This window comes from Struthio camelus, chromosome 5, assembly GCF_040807025.1.
Source record: "Struthio camelus isolate bStrCam1 chromosome 5, bStrCam1.hap1, whole genome shotgun sequence".
Classification (NCBI taxonomy): domain Eukaryota; kingdom Metazoa; phylum Chordata; class Aves; order Struthioniformes; family Struthionidae; genus Struthio; species Struthio camelus.
The window spans coordinates 31,611,516-31,632,831 of NC_090946.1; the positions used below are offsets into that span (position 1 = coordinate 31,611,516).

Below are 21,316 nucleotides of genomic sequence, written 5' to 3' on the forward strand. Positions count from 1 at the left end.
AAGCTGTTATACTGTGTGGAAACACCAATACCTGAGTCCCTTCTTAGGCAAAGTGTTCCTATCAAGATGGGGGTCGCTGCAGAAAAGTTAAAAGAAAAGAACTTCAGAGAAGAACAAAAGGGAAGGATTAAGATCAGGCTGCAGAAGGAAGTACAAACATCTGCATCCCCTTTTCAGAGGAAAAAGCGCAGTGCTCTTCCTAAAGGAACATGCAGAAACCTCCTTACCCATGTGCGGATTTTCATGAACATGCATCTGACGATACCATGCGAATGAATCTAATCTGCTCACAGGGTGGTTTTGCCATTTCTCCTATCCACAGTGAATAAAAATGGCTCTTTAAACATAAAAACACTGTGCATCAAATGAATGCTTAAAAATATGTATTTCGGCAGGCATGAAGTTTATTTGTGAAAACTGATGAGAATCTCCACGTGAACAATGCCTTCCCGTTGAGTTTTTTTCAGTAGCCACCAGTTAGGGAGTGCAGCTAGTTAGTGTTAGGTAGCTGCAATATATTGCAGTACAAGTACTAAGCACAGGCTGTTTAAACTTCCAAATTTTAGCTTAAATTCCATTACCAAAGTAAAGTGAATCTATTAGCCTTCCAAACCCCAAATACTTAATAGCGCGTGTTTTTATAGTTGATGAACTTGTAACTGAACAGAGTCTGTTAATTTGTTTTTAAAGGAAATATGCACATGCTTAAACATATTCATTTAACGACAATCCTGACAGCTAAACTATAGCGGACACCCAGCGTGGGAGTCACTAAATTGCAACAGAGAGCAAAGGCGAGCTGGAATGGTTAGATTCAGGTCATCTTTTCCCGACTTTTGCATTCATTTTAACAAGGATGGATATACACAAGTCCCCGCAAAACACTCACGAACCAAACTGGAATAAAGGACTGACAACATTGAATGACACTGGGACTTCATGACAAAAGTGACAGGCCTGCAACGCAGTGGAAGGAAAGCAGCATGCCAGAGGAATGCTGAAATGCTAGTGAGAGTTTAGACTGGTAGAAAAAAAAATTGCAAGATTTTCAAATGCCTTTGGCAAAGAAACGAACAAACAAAAAACCCCACAAACCAAAAAATGCTCCCCGTAACAACAGCAACAACAAAAACATGCCAACTCTGCCATATGCCATTCTCCAGATTGAAGTAGATAAATGAGGTATTTGAGTGGACTCTCACTGGCATGTCTCTGTGTCAGCTCACACCTGAACAACACACACAGCAAAGGACTCAACTGAGCACAGTTTTTCACAAAACAATTTGCTTCACTGAGATGGGCAACAAAACCTACAGCCTTTGTGCATTCTCCTGTCCTGAGACAGCGTTACCTGTCCTGTCTCCTGGGCAAAGTATTTCTGCAGAATTTGGGACTAGCAGCAGGGGAAGAAAGAGGGCTGGAAGAATCAGTCCAATAAGATAGAAAACAAGAGAAGGAATATTAGAACGAAAAGAGCAGAGAACAGAAAGGAGTTGTTATTAAAAAACAAAAAACAAAAAAAACCCAAACTGTCAGAACACCACTTTCAGCAGTAATTTTCTTTCATAAAGATGCAATTACAAAACTGTTGCGACCTGACTAAATAATCAGGATAGAGCTGATTTCCAACACTTCCAGGGGTACTGCTTTCTACAAAAGGTCAGTCACGGAACGTGTGTTGCAAATTAATGTCTGTTTTATCGAGATGGTAGCCTAATGTGCTTTTAATACAGCTCTGATGCTGAAAAAGCAGTTCCGCTCCTGCCTCCCTGGTCAGTCTGAAAAATAATTCAGATGATCCTTTTTCAGTTGGCTCAATCTCCCAATCCAGTTCAGTATGCATTCACACAAATGCTTGTACAAAAACACTAGGGAGCAGCTAGGGTGGAGGAGGCAGCCAGGAGAGGCAAAGGAGGGATCAAGTGCCTAGGGAGGCAGGGACTTCTCTTTTCAGCATGACCTCCACTTTAAAATTTTGCCAAATGGTAGTCTTCTGTTCAGAAACCATTCCCATCATGACAGCACTCACACACCTGTAGTCCAGATTCTAACCTTATGAAACGTTACAAACATGAAGTTTAATAAGAAATAGTTGACTTCACAAATTAACATTATAACAACGAGGGAGATTTTTTTTTGGAATACCACTATCGGTCAACTAACAGTTGATCTTTGGAAGGATAATGTACAATTGTACCAGAAATTAGGTATAATAGGGTAGCAAAAAAAGTTATTGCACAGGCTACGGCAGCAAATGAAAAATCTCACCTGAACCAATCCTCTTGCTCTGAACTGGGCTCCTTGCCTAAAACGGTTTCTTTGTATATTTTAGTAATATCATTCAATATTATCTTGTAGGAATGATAACTTGAACTGCAATTGCAGTGTCAGTTACTGCCAAGCCTTCACTCCTATTGAGATAAATACAAGCTTACAGAAACAAGAGAAAAACCTACTAACCTTTCAGACAATGTAGTCTTAACACTGTTGGTTCGGACAAAGGGAGTCAAGGAATCATCTTTGGAGGATGGAATCAAGCCACTGGAGGAGTTATGGCTCAGCCCACCTCCACTGCTCAGAGAGATATCAATGGATTCACAGCTAGTATGAAGACTGCTGACAGACTGATATCCAATGCCATCCTTGCTAACAGCAGAAGAGCTACTTGCGTTGGTACCCCACGTTAAACTGTTGGAGGGAGCTGAATGTGCTGAACTGGGACTAGAAGCTAGCGGAGATTGGTTCATGTCTGTGTTTTTACTGTACAGAGGACTGCTGCCCCCGCTGCTCAGCACACCACTGCCAGATGGTGAATCGAGATTACCCTGTTGGTTCATAGTAGCATGAGGATTGGAGATGACCACTGAATTTTTCATATTTTCCGCTGTTGTGATGGGAACTTGTTTACTAGGCTTTCCACCAAAAAGTCTGTAGAAAAAGACAACATGAAAAATATATAAAATGGAATATTAAATGACTAATGCAAAGATATTTTATACCTAGATCATTTATCTTCTTAGCCTCAGAAAACCACCACTAAGAAAACGATCTTAGATCGGACATAGACACAGACAACTATAAATTTATGAATCTTCTTGTGTTCGCTTGTGCTTTCAGTCAAGTCCAGAGACAACTACTATAACTGCAAATCTATCTTAGGTGTTTTCTTCTCTGAACCATCAGGCAATACCTTCACAAAGCTAAAACATAGCTTCACGGAACTAAAATATAGCCATATTATCTTCTGCTCCTTAATGAAAAAGTGTATCAGAGAAATATTGCACTGATTAATCTGAAGCACAGAATACTAGAGGCGACAAGTTTGTTGTCTGGGTAAATTCTATACAAATCACTGAACACTGCACAGCTAGGGGGATGCAAAAGTATTTACTGACATCGAGTGTAGGCTTGTCTCATTTCAGAAGCTAAACTGGCTGAAAACTAACTTTTTGGGTGTAGGATTAGATTTTATCTGGTTTAGCACCTTGAACTGGCTCAATAAAGATGAGATGAGGGCCAGAACCTCCCTGCTGGCGACTGTCACGCCACCGCACCCGCAGTGAGGACAGCACACTTCAGGTCCCTCATAACAGCCCCAGGGAAAAGTTCTCAAAAGTGTGAGTGTCCTAGATGTACATGTGTTTAACATTAGAGTCTCAAATATTTCATAGGTGACCCTCAAAACTGAGAGATGTGTCGCTTTTGACTCTAGCTTCAAACATCCTACAGGAAAAAAAGTGCTTCCGTTTCTGCCTTTTCACCCCTTTAACTCCATACAGAACCTTAGTTTTCCTCAAACATATCTACATGGATTTGCTATTTTCATATCAATAGTATGCAACATTAGGAGTGAAATCTTTCAAAGCTGGTATCTGTGTGACTGTAGCGCTCAGCACAGAAGACTAGGGCACTCCTAGCCAAGAGCTCCCACAGACACACAGGTGGCTTTGCAGTGAGTGGAATTTTCTCTTCTTTGAGTATGCACAAGTTGTCTGCACAACACATGCACACAAAGCCTGTCCAACACTTCCCAGAAACACAGGCTGTATAATATAGCTAGGCCCTTCAGAACACATGTGCAGTAAGTCCAGCGATGTCCAAAAGCACATGTGCCATCTGCAGCTTCAATGTGTAAGTGCAACGTCTGGGACATTTCCACTGGATTATCGCTGTTGTATTCTCACCACAAAGCCCTAGAACAACACTGCGGGCTCAGGCTGAGATGCCCAACTGCATATATCTGATACCCAGCATTGCTCTAGTAGCTGTGCCCTGATCCCCACAGCACCTGATTTAGAGCGCGCCATGCGGAAATTCACAAACCAGCACAGATCTGGCCAACCTGATTCACCTAGGCTCAACATGGCACCTCACTGCTGAGGAGACTCCGACTTCGACAAGCAAAAGGCTTTAAATGGTAAGACCCGTTCTTACAGGGATTTAGAGACATTTAGAGTCTAAGTTTTATTTGAGATAATGCTACTTGAGCAAACATGAAGAAAAATATCAAACTATACTGCTATGATATATGGTCTTCAGTAACAACGGCAATTTGCAGTATTCCTAACTCCTGTGCCACAGCATGCCCCCTCTTCAGCTGTACTGCAGGACTAAGACTCAGAAATAGGTGGGGGGAGAAAAAAAATCAAACACAACATTATTGAAAGCTTTTTTTAAGCTCTCCAGTCTTCCCCAATCTGTTTTACAGCACCTCTGAGACAACCGGAAGTATGATACACTGTGGCACAGGCAGAAACACTTTGCTGCCAAAGGCAGTGGATTGCTCAACCACAGCCTTATAACAAATGCAGTCAAAAGAGGATGCGGTCTGAAGAGCATTCCTTTCAGTTCAGAGAAAATCCAACCCAGCAAGTCAGTCACATCAACCCAGAGATTAACCCTGGAAGGAAAAATTCTGCAGGGAACGACACTCTCTACTCCTGCTCCTCTCTACCAGTACTGACAAGAAGCAGACATATTTGAGCTGATTCTTGGACCACGCTTATCTCCCATTGAGAGAAAAGAGGTATGTTACGTACCGCAAAACATTAAGCCAATTTAATAATAAAACATATCAAGATAGACAGTGGTTCCATTTAAGGGAAATGCCAGGTACATAATACTAGTGTTACTGAGAGAACAGAGATAGTGATGACTCTCACAGCATAATGGCAGAATTTCACTGTTTATGACAACATGGAAAGTATGTATGTTTGCAGACTTACAGGTTAAGTTATACCATTTCTCCTAATTTGCTCTTTAATATTCAATAATTACATGGCAAATAGGTAATAAACACAATGTGTACAACTCAACTGAGTATGAAAATTAAGCTCAAAATCTTAATTGACGTTCTAGATATCAGTAAAAAACTGGAAAAGCCCAGATTCAACCCTGATGCATTTCCATACATGACTATTCATTTAGACAGTACGGAGAAAATTCAGGAATGAAACTGGAAATCAAAAGAGGAACAGTTAAATTAAGTCTCACAAATCCCTTGTAATAAGAAGCCTATATTGCCTGCTATTCTCCCAGTATCTTCTCTTAAAAGCTGCATGTATTTTTAGTGTAATATTTCAATTCCATGGCTAGCAACATGGTTTTCTAGTAATTAAAAGAAATCTGCAATCAGATTTCAATATGTATGTGCTTGAGGCATGCAGCACTGAAAATCTGCATGTGTCATGGGATATGCTACAGATGTGAAAGGCCTATTTGAGTTTTTCATTTTAAGTAGTCATGGTTGAAAATTAAATGTTCTGAAAGACATGCCTTATCTAATAACAACTAGTAATAAAATAAATGAAGTATCTTGAATTATCCACGCAAAGGCTCTTCCAAACAAAACCACCCATTCAAAAAGGAACAGTCTTCAACCCTTTACAACTTTAGCCTAAGCTGCCATCACAGTCGTTACGCTTGCAGTGGTGCCTCAGATGGAATGGGGCTTTATCACATCACTGGAAGCAGGATGAGGTAGCGTAATTGTATGGGTATTATGGTGTCAAGACAAAATGAAATGCAACACACTGCACTTTGAAACAGACAAGTTACTCATAATGCCAAATTAAAATGAGAAATAATATTAACGGAACTTTTCACCAATATCAAGATTTTGATGCACATTGCATCAACAAATTAATTCCTGCATAACTCAGTATTAGTGTTAAAATCACATGTGGGCCAGAAGTGGAGAAACAGAAGTCAAATATGCTTTTTGTTTAAAAAATTGTTAAAATAAGAACATTCAACCAAACTGAGATAGAAACTTTACTTAGGGTTCCTCTACATGTTGAATAATCTGATGTTATGAGTCTCTCAAACACTAAGCTAATCCACACAACTGAAATATCTGTTTGGGTCAGGCATATGAGTCTAAGTATGTTAGGTCAAATTATGCTGTCATTATGATGAAAATCTGAAATTACTCTACGGCTGTCAACTTGTAATTCGATTCAGCGCTGGAGTATTTCCAGACTTGTTATATATACTTTGGTGCAAGAATTCTTCAGTAATATTAATGTAAGAAAATCCTTATTTCTGAGATATCTGTATGGATAATGCTTTTACATATGATTTTTGTAATAAACGAACTTGTATCATGAATTACAAACTTTCTGCCCAACTGCTTTTTTCAAAGGTTAAATTTTTGCCTCTGTCTCATAACATACTGAGTATTTACAACACTGGCCGACCTGTTTATGTGAAATTAAATTTAAATACAAAGACCTTGATGGAGGACACTAAATGGTAAGTGTTCCACAAAACACAGCCAGGCCTGGCTGGAAGAGTCCTGATCATTCAGCTCCAGCTAACATCATTTCACAATCAATGAATTTATTGCCTACCTGCGCAAAGTGGGAGAGGCCACATCAGGGTACTTGGCTCCTTGCTGGTGAGTACTTTGAGCTCCACTAGAAGCAGTCTGTGATGCAGGGTTCACTTTAACAGAATTACATGAGGCCACGCTTTCGTTGTCGGACGAAATCCCTTTCTCTTTATCAGTCTGATTGACTAATCCTGGCAGAGAGTTTCCAAGAATTACCTTGGCCGGCTCTCTCATTTTAGGGACAGGCAACCCGGCTGACTTGCTGCTTATGTTGGAGTCTATGCTACTTGTACTAGATCTATTCCCAGCTCCACTTCTGCTACTGGATTTACTGGGTCGGGGTAAACTACGATACTGAAGATTAGTTCGGGCACTAAGTGCTAAGTAGCCATCATCCTGGTTCTGTGAGCCATCAACACTAGTCTTCCGACCAGTGGTCCTACCCATGAGTCCAGATGACTTTGGGATTTTTCCCAGGGTAGCCGATCTACTGGTGATAGTTGCCCCACTGGCAGTAATTATAGTCATGCCTACAGCTGACCCACTCTGTTTCTTAAATCCAAATGTATTAGCATTAGCAGCAGTTGTTCTAGAGTTACTTGTGGGAAGCTTTTTGGATTCATCACCACTGCTGCGTCCTGCATCTGATGGGGAACGTTTAACATGTCCAGCTTTAGGAGATAGTCTACCCTTTTCTGATACCTTGGCGTCATCAGTTTTCCCTACAAAAATAGAAAAAGAATTCTAATATTTAATGACTTGAAAACATCAAGCAAATGATGAAACTCAAAGCAGCATGAAAAGCCAAAGCATGTTTAGCCACAAGAGTGCAGTTAAAAATTATGATCTAGTCTGCACTGAACTTAAATGCCACTCTAATGAGTTATACATGCAGACTAGCCAGAGAAAGTATGTGGTGTGTTTGCCCTTGAGAATATGAAAAACAAAGTCTTATGTAATAGTGATAGCTAAGAAAAAAAATGTTTCCCTTTGTAGTTACCATAGATTGATCCCTTTCTATCATCAGAAAGAAGCTGTGTTAGGACATTAGTATAGTTTTTCTAAAATGCATTTTTACAGAAAGTAAGTGTTTGACTTCAACTTTTTCCACACACAATTGTGTACGCAATCAAGAGAAGAGAAGAGATATTAACTTACATTGTTTCATTATACAAATTCAATCAATTTTCATCCACACATCTGAAACTGCTACACTAATACAGTCACAAGAAAACGGGGAACCGCAGTGTGTTTAGGTATAAATTAGCATGCTGTTTTAGTACTGAGAAAAATGTCCTCAACCACATACAATCTATGTTCTCAAACTTAATCACAAATTCAGAAGCTAAAATTGTTATTATTGTTCTTCAAATGGCAATACTATGCCCAACAGGTAGCTTGGCTTAAGATTAGGGTTGTCATGAAAACAACTTCCAAGGTGTTCTAATATATATTTTAAAATGAGCAGAGATAGAAATGTGGAGATACAAGATGCTGTACACCTTTAAAACTATGCCTAAAAATAAAGACAGCATTACTTGAAGTTCAGGTTCTGCCTCTGGAAAGTATTTAAACAGTTTTCCTACTGAACACACTCTTGGCCGCTTATGTCTTATACTTTTTCTCACCTGTTCCAGGTGTCTTTAACGTGCCTGAGGTGGTTGAAGGTTTAGTCCTTGGTGTGGTAATGCCAACCTGAGCTGACATGCCCCGTCGCCAGGAACCCGTCTGGGAAATAACAGTGTTCTTCCTACCAGAAGTGCTCTTATCAGATTCATCAGACACATCAGAGGGATTCCGCCTCCATTTAGATCCTGACTCCATTTTTATGCCACTATCTGATCCTCCGTCTGATTTCTTGACTTCATCACCAGACCATAAGGAATTCCGCTCAACCTGGGAATGTTTTTCTGCATCAGTCTAGGATAGATAATAAATTATAATAGAACCTTCATAACAAATCCTTCTTTTATTAAGCTTCACAAATAAGAACCATCAAATTGATAACTAAACTCAGGAGTCAGCTCCAATTACCAACAGATATCATATGCCTTTGATAAAGAAATGTCACAGTAGGAAACAAACCCTAGCAATGACATTTATTTTCTAATGTACTACAGAAAATAACAAAAAACATGCAAGCACCTCCCTCAGTAAAACAGAACATAACCCCCAGTAAAGCAGTAAATAAAGAAAAATAAATACTTGATGTATAAAGGATATGCTCAGCGCCATGACATTTATAATCCTCCATCTCAAATTTCATGCGAACCCTTTCACTGCAACGCCTAAAAATGATTTCAAGCTTGTGCAGCCAGCTTTTCTTTGTTCTTGCTGTTTCCTATCTCTTGTCTGGCGATCTGATCTCCAGAGCATGATCAGGCAGCTTTTTGCACAGACTTCAAGAAATGGAATGCTGTTAATTCTAATCTAACATAAAAGGAAGACACCCAGGAACTGAAGAAAAATGAAACCCCAACAACTTTCTAACAGTATTGATTTCAGACTTAAATACATAAATTGAGTCAGTTGTTAATTTATATTCAGCTCTTACAAACTGTTTTTCCCTATCCTTCGCCCAGACTGATTGTGCTGCCAGTCTCTTCCACAGAATACTGCGAAAATCAATACCAAATACAGAATTTTCTCATTACCAAGACTTTGCCAAACTCTGAGCAACTCTATCCGAATCTGTTATCCTAAATATATCCCTCATGCATTTTTCTTTGTAGCTGCTAATGATTACTATTAAAATTTTCTTGCAGAATTTTATGGCTCCTCTCAAATGCTGTTGATTAATTGGGCAAATTTTATAACACCACAACCAACTATTACATGACCATGCATGTCCAACGTCCATGTTTGATCTAGATCTGGATAAAAATTTCTTCATCCACAGAGAGCAACTCAGCATAGTCTTGAATAAAACACTGCTTTCTAACCTCCTTCTTTTCCTACGGTTGCAAGATTTTGGGTTTGCTACCCATTTATTTATGAACATGAGCAGGTTTGTAATAAATTCATAATGTGATGATTTCTCCCTCGTCTGTTTCTCTAAAATTATCATTTCATGGAAACATCTCCCACGTTCATGCATCTTGGAAGACAGCTCAAGCCAAAAAGAACAAATAACCAACGAACAAAATCACACTATCATCATCCTTCATGTGATTTCATTAGTATCTTGCCTCAAGTCCCTTGTCTGGAATTCTCTATTTGCACTGCAAGTGTTCCAGAGCAGCAAATACGCCTACCTAGTGCTTATTCCCGTTTTCGTTGCTTATAAAATGTTCCCGTACTTTCTATTTTTCTCCTTTACGTCTGTAAGAACAGTAAAACCTCAACAAAGAACTGCATTATAACAAGGCCTCTATCTCTGGTTTCTTCAGTTTTATTTCATTCAGCTACTACACCCATGGCTAAATACTTTACCCAAGACTTTAAAACGTTGCGCAGCCACCCTTGAAGCACTTGGCCCAGAGATGCTTCTGTTTAATGGTAAACAACGAGAACAGCCTAGAAACATGACTAAGGAATCAAAATCAAAACATAGTGAAACTTGGCTTTGCCATTTCAGCTGAAACTCCACCCACCTGAAAGACCTGGATTAGGTGAAAGTGGAAATACTGTTTGCTGGAAGTCATTGCAAGACAAATACAATATAAAATGTGAAAAAAGGCTGCCATTGGATTGAGGTGGGAATAAAGGTAACTAGTAGGATTCTGCAACCTACTCATACAGCTTTCAAAGTTTATTCATGAAGATGTGAACAGGCTGGGTCCCAGTCTGCTCCAGTGGTATTGAGAAGTCATCTTGATCGAACAGGTTGAAGATGCTGCTATTTTCCTCTTAAAGGAATTGTTTTTCTTCTTCTGGTCCTTTTAGGAGTATGCAAACAAGTTTATTACATTGTATCTTCCATTCCTATTTCAGTTATATAAGTTGTTTTCAAACGCCCCCTTGGTCTTAGCCTCCTAATACAATCTGTGTACAATACGACCTTAAAAGCATCCCATATGCAGTACTATGTTAAAATCTAACTTAGCTAACCTTAAGTGTGTGCGATACAACAGAAAAACATTAGGGTCCCAAAAGCAGTAGAGCTACATTAAGTGGTTTGATACTTGGCATAACAAGGCAAGACACAGTGCCATGGTAAGGCAAATTCTGGTTCCCACACTAGCTTACTCAGAACCAACTTGGGGACATCTTCACAGTATTGCTACAGAAAAGGCATGTCTATGAGGATGTAGTCATTATCATATTTTTGGTATGCTTTTCAGAGATGTAGAACCTGCATCTTTTTCTGGAGTTGTGGGTACTCAGCTGCTCTGAAAATCAATTTCTTAGTCTTCTACTTAGCACAGGCTCTTTTTCTCTTCTGTAACTATGCCTTCTTTGTAGAGATGATTCTGAGTCAGTCTTACTGATTGTATCAACAGACACTAACATGTCAGGGCCCTCTCCCTTTGATGTGCTACATTATTTGTCTGGACTCTCAGTTGCACATGCATTAGCTTCAAGCTTTAATTATCTGAAGCCCCAATTCTGTACCACCTCAAAAAGATGTGGTACAATCATAGCAGCTTGAAAGTTAAATGCCTGCTATGAAGGAACAACCAAAGCAGTGGATACCCTGAGAAGAAAAATCCACATCCCTGTGCAGATCTCTGCCCGTCTTTTGTGGCTCAGTGCACAGGCTAGCATACAACAGTCCAGGCAGGACAGAAAAGGTATACATGCAGTGCTATGTCATGAGCTGGGAGGGCTACTTTGGGATGCTAAAAATCAACACTCCATACTAAACACGGCTCCATCACTCCTAGCCACTCTTCATTTCCTTGAGTGACAGGATTAGGATTTGATGTTTAAAGGAAAACAAAATATTTTATGAAAATTGATTTGCAGTTAATAGTAATACCTGGAATAAATATTGTCAGCCGTGAAAACTAAAGGGAGAAGCAGGTCACAGACAAAAATGGAACAACTGTAAATATCAGTTGCATGTCTTGGCTCCCAGCTCCCTCTTCTAATACATATGCTCTACTGTCTGTACAAGCTTTAGGTCCTTTTCTTCTACTGTATGTCTGCACTCTCTTGGATGCTATAATAATTGTGGAGGAGGAAGAGGAGTTCATCAACACAGATTTTGATCTCTTAAAGGTGTTTCCAAGAATATGATCCATCAGAAGATAGAAGTCAAATGAGTTTCTATTTTTTTTCCTTAGGTTAATATTTAGTCATGTATCCTTTTTCTTCTTTTCTTTTTTTTCCAACAGTATTACAATGTTCAGATACTAGCAATTGTCAAAAAATCTTCTAGTTGTCTATGTCACTCTTTCTGTTACATACTGTAGAACATACTCGATTGATCTTAACTCCACTCAGTTTGTAAGGGACATGTATGAGCAGTTTCAAGCACACATGAAATCACTGATACACAACCGGAGGCTAACTCTGGAAATCTTTAATGTAGGCTCAAATATGCACTTCACAGCAAGGGAACAGAGAGTAATACATGCTTACATCACCGACCTGTAGGCATATTAACACTTCACAGCAACCACACTTCTACATTAGAATTGATATTAAAAATAGATTTAGGGTCCAGTCATGAAAAGAAAAAATAAAAAGAATAAAGGAGAGGAAAGAAATAGAAGAGAAAGTCAAATATACATCTCCTTCCTTTCTTTGCTGCAATGCCAAGTTTTACTCTGCATTTGCTTTGACACAGGACACTTGACTCCCCTAGAACAGGTGGGTATATAAAGAACAAAACTAGACTGCTTAGACCAGCACTTTGCCAAACAAAATTCCATACTATTAGGGAAAAGAAAATGTTACACATCTCTATACAGCACAATCTAATTGATGAATAAAAAAACTGCTTGATATCTTCACTGGTTTACACTACTTGGATGTATAGTATCTGAGCACAAAAAAACTACACATAGGCTGCCGATGGACATAAAATTTATCTTCATATGAAATGCAGCCAAAAATAGAAAGCCTACAGTAACATGCAGCCCTGGAAGTTTAAGATAATATGTTTCACTTGCTTAGTACATTTACATTTACGATTAAAGTGTAAATAATTAAATAATCTTTAAACTTTTATGTTGACTTAAATACATTCTGGTCTTTAACAAAAAACATAACAGCTTTTCTAGAACTAAAAAACAATCCCATCTATTAATGCATGTTTTCTATATAGCAGTCCTATTAAGAAGTCAAACTCATTTGTTGCCATACCACTGCAGCAGAGATTCCATGGATTCCACACATAGAAGAAATATCCCTGTACGCCACATATGATAAGGTGGTTACGACTGCTTAATATTGCCTTTTCAGTGATATCCACTGTATTGAAGGTTAAATGTGCACACACATGTTCAAGTGTATAAGAAAAGGGGAGCTAGCAAAGGTGCATATAAAATATTAGTGTCAACTAACTCAGGAACCTGTAGCCTAGTTTTGATAGTCTGGAAAGTAATATGCTATTAAACATTAGTCAAGGCAATAACAATCATTCTTTGCACTCTTACTTTTTTTCTGGACCAGTTTCCAAGTTTTTCAGCCTGAGTTGCTGAAAGCTGTAAAGATAGCTGCAAACTAGAGCAAGGTTACTGTTTAAAATACTCATGCATGTAATTATTATTACGGCAAGAAACACTATCTGTCCAAAGATGAATAAGCAGATTCATCCAACTTAAAACAATTATGCCCATTGCACAAAGAAAATAATAAATATCCAAGTTACTGTAACTGAAGTAGAAATCTTACCTGTGCATCTAAGTTTTTGCGAGAAGAGGCAGGTGTGTTGGCATAAGAGCTGATAGAGGAACTAGTGTTAATGTCGTCAGTACTGAGATTATCTATGGTGTCACTGATCCCACTGCTGACAGAGCTGCTGTCATCCCAGCTGGAGGAGGAAAAGCACACCAAAGGAAGACAACAAGGGTCAAAAGACAAAACATAATTGAAAACAAAAATTATTATTTCTACAAGCCTTATCCTATTTGCGGTTACCAAACAAAAAAGGTCTGCTTTTTTTCATGACTTATCTTCATTGGACATCAAGGGTGAATCCATACAGCTCATCAACCTGCATGACTGCCATAAAGCCCTCTCTATATCACCGCTAGGCTTGTAGCACCAATGGTGTAATTCTTTTTACTGGCTCAACAGAAAGCTTATATCAATAAACAAACATTAAAGCGACCCTTAACCTTTGTGCCTCCGTCCTGGAACAGGCTAAGGAGGCGTTGGAAAGAAAGCATATCTTGCTAGATGTAGCACTAACTTGCTAAGCCATAAAGCAGAGGTGGAATTTAAATGCAAGGAATTTAAATCAAGTTAATCTTGATGGCAAACTTTTGTACTTTCTATCTTGTTTAGGTATTCCTAGTCAACAACATGGATCTGCCATTAGCAGCATCACCATCAGGCATTTTTAGAAAACAGACAGCTGTTCGTAGTACTTGCAAGTTTAGTCCAAGAATGCCCCTGTTTAGATGGCACGTAACCCTCCTGCTCTGCACAATACATCCTTTTCAAGTAGATAAAATAATGGTTTACTAGTTAGGAGTACCTTCTTCCAGTGTGTGACAGCTTCAACGTTTTCTAGTGCATAGGAAACACATACCTGGAAGTTTAGGACACAAAAACCACCAACAAAAAATACCCATGTCTGAAGTGATTTAAATGTTATAACAGACAAAATCAAAATAACCTAAAAGTCAAGGTGGGGGCTCCAAACATGCCCTTAAAAATAAGCTGCTTACAACCATCCAGCAATTGATACACTGGATATTTAATATATGCATTCAAAACTGAATTTTCTAAGTATGTAAACAAAGGCAATGGTTACCAATGATCAGAGCTTGAGGAATCTAAGTTTGGTTTCTTGAATTCTCTTCTCAGCTCTGCCATGGACTTAATATACAACCTTTGGCAACCCACAAACGAAAAACATTTCATTTTTCTCATTCGCATTTACAAAACAGCTACCTGTATGGGTTTTAATGAAGCTTCAGTAATGTTTAATTCCTTTATGCTTACTTGTGAATATTTTATTCATCCACATCTACACAAGGCCATTCAGGACATTTTGCACAGATTAACTAGCAGCAGGACTGGTTAAAGCACCCGACCGCTGGTGGCAACGGACACATGCTCCGTTCCGCATCCGCAGGAAGGGTTATTGCTTGCAGCTGCTCTTGCCTACTACTGTTTCAGGTTATGGCCCCATCAATCTGCCAGCACAGTAATTTGTGCGCATTCTCTCTCCCCTTATTGTTGCAGATGAGAGCGGCTGGGTAGCTCCGATGGACAACAGTCTCAGCTGTCAGCTGGCTTTGCCTCGCGGAGGTGAGGGAGTCCTCCCCCAAGGCGCTTCGCTTGTCCACGCAGGAGGCCGCCATGCACTGCCGGCGGTGGGCAGAAGGAGGCTGCGCGGGACCGGCACCAGGACCCATCAGCTCACCTCGGCCACAGCCACCCTGCCAGCTCTGCTGGGAGGCCAAGCAGTGCTGCGTGTGCTGCACTTCTACTAACCTAGACACATGCTGGCCATTTGGGATTGACATGCACCACTGTGCAAGTTACGGGGAGGCCCTAGGTTTGCAGGAGGATTGTCCAAACACTATTTGCGCAGAAGCTCCAGCTCTCCTGATCTGAAAGAACAGTTGTAGTCTACATTATTAGCAGTGTTATAATTTAAAGGAAGGTTACCATTTTTTCTTTATCTGAATATTTTTTACGAGAAACCACTGGAACACAAAATAAAGTTATATGTTAAAATAAAACTCCAAGTGCAATTTGAGACTCCTTGTATCCGACAAAGCCAGCCAGAAAGATTCTACAACAACTTTTACTGTTTTTTCCAGTATCTTTTTCAGCATAACTCACTGCATGATGTGCCGACTATACAAAGAAATCCAGGAAACTGAAGGGAAAAAAATCCTAATTTTTCCTCCAGTATGGAAAAATTGAAAACTTGGAAAAGAACAGAAACTCTTTTTTTGAGGTACCTTTCTTTAGAACAGGCAATTAAATACTCGTATTATAATATATTGAAAGTTATATTACCTCTGCATTTCAAATTTTAAAAACAGGTCCTATAACCAATGCTTATTTTTATTTGAAGACCTATAACAAAAAGCAATTACACTTCCTAGATGTTATAAGCCTATAAATAAGTTTATAAAACTGATATTAAAATAACTATATATGTAAACATACTAGTCATTTTCCAAGTTTCCTGTAGCAATCAACAGTTTATTTTTTATTTCTGAACCTACAAAAAAATCTTCCTCCTGTTGCAAAATGAGCAATGATGATGATTTCCACATTCCACAGCTTAATCTCCTTCCTATAGAGATATGGCACTGGGGAAAAAAAATACAATACTGTTCTTTTGTGTGGATCATAGTTCCATCTTTAACAAACATCAGTTCTTTGAACAGTAATTTTTTTCTGATAAAATGAATAAACTTACTAGTGTCCTCTTATCTGCTGACAAGACATAATTCACTTCTCATTCCCAGAAAATGACTTTTCATTTCAACGACCAAATATGCATTTCAGGTGTAGTGAACTAAGTCTTCCAATGGGGGAAAAACATTTTTCTTAATCTTCAAAATTTACAGCAACATTACATTTCTAACCATTCACCATTCTTAAACTGCCACAGGCCCCAGTTTAACAATATCTAAAGAATGTTTCTAATTGTAATTCCAAGTAGTTTTACTGGTATCAGTCAGTCCTATTGACTTTCGTGCGGCAACTTAAGGCATTATGGAAATATTTAAGTGCCCTTCTGAACTGGGACATGTGCCTCTGGGCAAAGGTAGAAACATGCATCTGAATACATTGACTGTTGTGGCCTCCTCTTAAATATATCCTGCTCATTAAACCTGTTATGTTCTGCTGGAAACTATGAACAACTCAAACTTAGTATTTTCAAGTTTACTAATCTGCTACCAAACTAAAAATAAAAATCATTAGTCATTCTATGAGGTCCAAAGATAGATATCTAGCATTTTGTTTGCCAGGAGTTAAGCAATGCAGTTCCTGTAGGCATACTGATGACACCAAAAAAAGATACTGATGAACAAAGCTGTTTTGACAAGACAAGATGCTGTGTCAGCAAAAACCAACTATGTCCTTATGAAAAATCACTTCAGCATAGGGGAGGGAGGGCTCAGAGAAGAACAATAAAGGTGAGAGAAGAAGGGGAAAAAATAAGCTCTTAAGAAATTTGAAATAGTTTTAAAGCCTATATAAACTAACTAACTATCTATATATGTGCATATAACACTAGAGAAGTTATTTTAATGTAACAGTAAGATGCATGTAGAATTCATTGAACCTGGTAAATAAGATCACAGTGAAAGCAGCTTTATGAGCAACTCTGCTCTTTCAGAAGCAAATTCTACAAAATGCATACTGATAAAAAAAATTTAATTAAAGCGCATAAATAGTTTAACCTGTTATTAATGATGCCTTATATTAAAAGCTGTTCACACCAAGAAGCCCATCGCACCATAAGGGAATACCACGTTTGGTTGATATGCTACAGTACAGAACAGGCAGAGCGTTGTGGGCACCTGCGTGCAGTTGAAGACTACAGCTTCCTGAAAGGACAGCGTCTGTTAACACACTGATATATCTCTATCGCACATTGCTCTTGAAACAATCCCAAGCCCTCCACATAAATTAGTTCACTTTTACCTTGGTTCAGTGTCTTTATAGTTAAAGTCAAAAGAAAGGCAGCAGAATGGGGAATCTAAAACAGCCCTGGTAATTACAGCATTCTTGGCTCCCAGAGCCATGATAACATCTTTGTAATTTAGCTGCTGCAATTAATAATTTCTGATGTCAGCAAAAGTCTACTCAGCCATAACCTGGAGCTGGGATGTTTGGGCTTTCCTTCCTCTATTTGATCAATCAACTGAAGCTTTACTTTGATTACTGAAAATTACATAAATTCTTGAAAGTCTATTTCACACTCTCGTCTAATATATAGGGAAATTGTACAGCCACCCACTTGAAAAACATCAGCACTACTGAAACTATGCCAGGTTGTAAACGGGGTCAAACAGCTTAGCTAATGTTAGATTTTCTCAGTTGAGATGCATCTAAGGGTGTAGCAAAGCTTTAAACAGTACTAAATACTGGGGGGCTGGAGTATCTGCTACTCTCATCATGTCTTAAGTACAAAGTACCTGCCCCCATCCACTATGAAATCAGCCATGTCCACCTAGGAGCAGTCTGCAGGGTATGCCTCTAGGTCATCTTTGGTCAGCCGTAACTTTTAAAAAATCTTCTCTAAGGACCTCAGTCACTCTCTGATAGCTCAAATTTTAAAAGTGAAGAAGAGTATTTGGTGAGCAGTACTTAGGGTTTTTTGAAATCCTGACAGTTACAGCCTAATATCAACTTGAAGGTTTTCCAACACTGCCTAACACAGTAACTTCTACTTTCCTATGGAAGATGGAGCCTCATCCTTCTCATGCAGTTCTCTATTTTGTGGCAGAAGTGGTTTTTCATTAAATCAGAGTTAGTTACTCAAAATACACCACTTCTTACCCAAGTGCTCTCTATTGAGCAATGCACACTCGCAGCAGGCCACCCTTCCAGAAGACTGAGAGGCGATTTCATCAATGTGTACCAGTATCTGAAGGGGGGCTGTCGAGAGGATGGAGCCAGACTCTTCTCTGTGGTGCCTAGCGACAGGACTAGAGACAATGGGCACAAATTGAACCACAGGCAGTTCCATCTGAACATGAGGACAAACTTCTTTCCTGTGAGGGTGATGGAGCATTGGAACAGGTTGCCCAGAGAGGCTGTGGAGTCTCCTTCGCTGGAGATATTCAAAACCTGTCTGGACGTGGTCCTGGGAAATATGCTCTAGGTGACCCTGCTTGAGCACGAGGGTTGGACTAGATGATCTCCAGAGGTCCCTTCCAACCTCAACCATTCTGTGATTCTGTGATTCCAGAGTTGCCATCTCTCCAGAGGGAGAGGGGTGCCTCAGGTACTGCGAATGCAACCTCCCCCTTCCCCTTCTCTCATCCCAGCCTTCTCATCCTAATGTGACTATGAACACTGCTGATAAAGCAATACATACATCTCCCACGCACAGCACCAGGTCAGCTTCTCAAAGCTGCTTTTTGAAACTGGTTTACAAAGTAGTTATGCTCAGACTTGTATTTTTCTACAGTCTCTCAGCATTTTGCCATCTGGCACAATAATCATCCCCAGAGTTGGCTCTTCTTTGTCAACTTGGATGGCACATGAAACCATCTCACAATCCTCAGGACACCCCCTCACTGCAGAAATCTCCCACATTTGCAAGTCTAAAGCAGAAGTGTCATTAAAATATCACTAAATAACGCTATTGTTGAGGGCTGAAAATGCACCTTTCTCTACTAATGGGTGTGTATTTTAACTTTGCTGGATCTTCAGTCAAAACCAAAATTACAATGAGCTGCTGAAAAATATATTCGTGAAAGACAGGGCCTTGGGGCTCTACAATATTTCAACTGGAAACATGGTAATTATCCTCTTCTACCTAAAAATTTAACTATTTATTAGTTGATAGGAGAACACAAAAAGGTCAAGGTGTAAAATGACTGAAAATTTAACAACATATTCAAAGGATTAAAAGGAAAAATAAAAAAGCCAGAAAAATGTAATTGTGCTATAAAGCAAATACCAAATACTGCAGTTTCCACTGCTTTCATCTGAGATTTCCTATAATACTGACACCACTGTATCAGGATTTCAAAAATCATATACAGTTCCTTGCATGGTTTTCCTTTCAAATTGTTATGAAAGGTGATAAATAACTGTTTGCAAAAAAATAGATGAAGAACCTACTTTCAAGAGAATTGATTTAATTAATGCATCTTAAATGGATATTAACCATCCACCTTCTCCATATGTTCAGTAAATCTCTTCTACTACAACTGGTTATAGGTACTTTAAGGTAAAACATTTTGTTTTTAAGAGAGTGGAGCTCAGAGACATCCCTTTGAAACACTTTGAAAAGTGCAACTGTCAAAAGTGAAAAGCAAAACAAGTTCAATGGATATAGTCCATTTCCAGCTATTCTTGCTGAGGCAGAATCTAACTCTTCTAACGACATTTCTGGTGCACAGTTTACGTTCTGTAAACATGCTGAGAGCTATTCAGATCATTTTAATTTTTAGCGACTACAAGCCAAAATGCAGTTCTCTGTCAAATTCTGTTTAGAATTCATCTAAGATAACATTTCAGGATTTGCATTTAAGAAACACTTGTAAAAGAGAATAATCATCAGAACAAAACTATCCATTAATCTCAAAAGAGTTGGGAAAGAAAAGATTTGTACAAGCTGGAGAATGCACATGCTCTTTTTCACTTTCACTTTTAATGCTTTTATATCAGCACTAATAACCTTATAAAAATAACAGTGGATTCTATTTTGGCTCTTAAAATTTGATCAGGAATTTGCCCAAGCCATTGTCAAACTCCCAGTGAACACAGCCAAGCGCGCGCGCACACACAGGAGCTGCTGAAACCATCTAATCTCAGGAAGTTTACCATATGAAACACTCTAAAGCATCATGAAAACAATCTGACTTTCTACTGAAAGCAATCATCTCATGCTATAAAGCAGAAAACTCCAGTGGCAACTTCCTTGTTTACCTGCACAGATTTTGCTCAAAGACTCTTCTCCTATTCACTGTCTAAAATCAGCAGCCACACAACCGCATTAAGTTGCAACTGTGTTAAGGTGACTGGTGGAACTTGTTTTTTGGCCATTGTTCAAAACAACTGTTCCTCTGGCGTTACATAGCCTCCGGGGTTAGGTGACAAATCAATGCAAAGTCCTGCCTTTGACCCCAAGGCTGGAGGAACACTAAGGCATAGCCAAGTGAAAAGGATCTTGCACAAATACTTCAACCAGCTACTAACCCTTGTCTCCTGGACTCATGGTCCACAAACCATAATTTCTGTATTTTTCCTCTTTCACTGCTGATGTCCCCCACTTACTGTCCTCTCTGAAGACCTCTTGGATGTATACACCAATGACTAATCCTACAGCGAGCGCACAGAGGATCCTTGCACTGCTACGAAATTCACCTTGCAGTCAGCGACAGGGTCGCTTCCCTAATTTGAAGGCCTAGGGATTGGTTCTTATCCCTGGTAGTTTCTGTGCAACTCCATTGACTCCAGCTGATTTACACCACTGCAAGCTGGAATGAGAATCAGGGACTCCATATCACAACAAGATCAATGTTAAGTCTTACTAGTTATTATGTAAAAATTATCCTAGCAGCCTTTGTTTCCAAGACAGTAAAAAGTCTCGAGAGAAGTCTTCTGATGAAAGTCTCAAATCCTTGTTTATGCACTACATTCTCCAGCAAATAAATCCCCGTACTGTATGCAGCTGGTATGCAAGAGTGAGGAATGCAGCAAATCCCTGGCAGTAAA

The 21,316-nt window shown here is 39.2% G+C and overlaps 1 protein-coding gene across 3 annotated transcripts in view; it reads right to left on the reverse strand.

The window, feature by feature from the left end:
• The window catches only part of NAV2 (neuron navigator 2), a 245,424-nt gene that overhangs the window by 43,793 nt on the left and 180,315 nt on the right, over positions 1 to 21,316 (reverse strand). For 2 of the 3 annotated variants that reach the window (XM_068945365.1, XM_068945364.1), the window contains 6 exons: positions 13,616 to 13,754; positions 8,461 to 8,752; positions 6,852 to 7,554; positions 2,461 to 2,928; positions 1,352 to 1,417; positions 32 to 76 (listed from right to left, as the gene is read on the reverse strand). In XM_068945365.1, coding sequence (XP_068801466.1) covers positions 32 to 76; positions 1,352 to 1,417; positions 2,461 to 2,928; positions 6,852 to 7,554; positions 8,461 to 8,752; positions 13,616 to 13,754 — 1,713 coding nt within the window. The remainder of the gene's footprint in view (positions 1 to 31; positions 77 to 1,351; positions 1,418 to 2,460; positions 2,929 to 6,851; positions 7,555 to 8,460; positions 8,753 to 13,615; positions 13,755 to 21,316) is intronic. The other variant, XM_068945366.1, reaches the window with a different exon arrangement.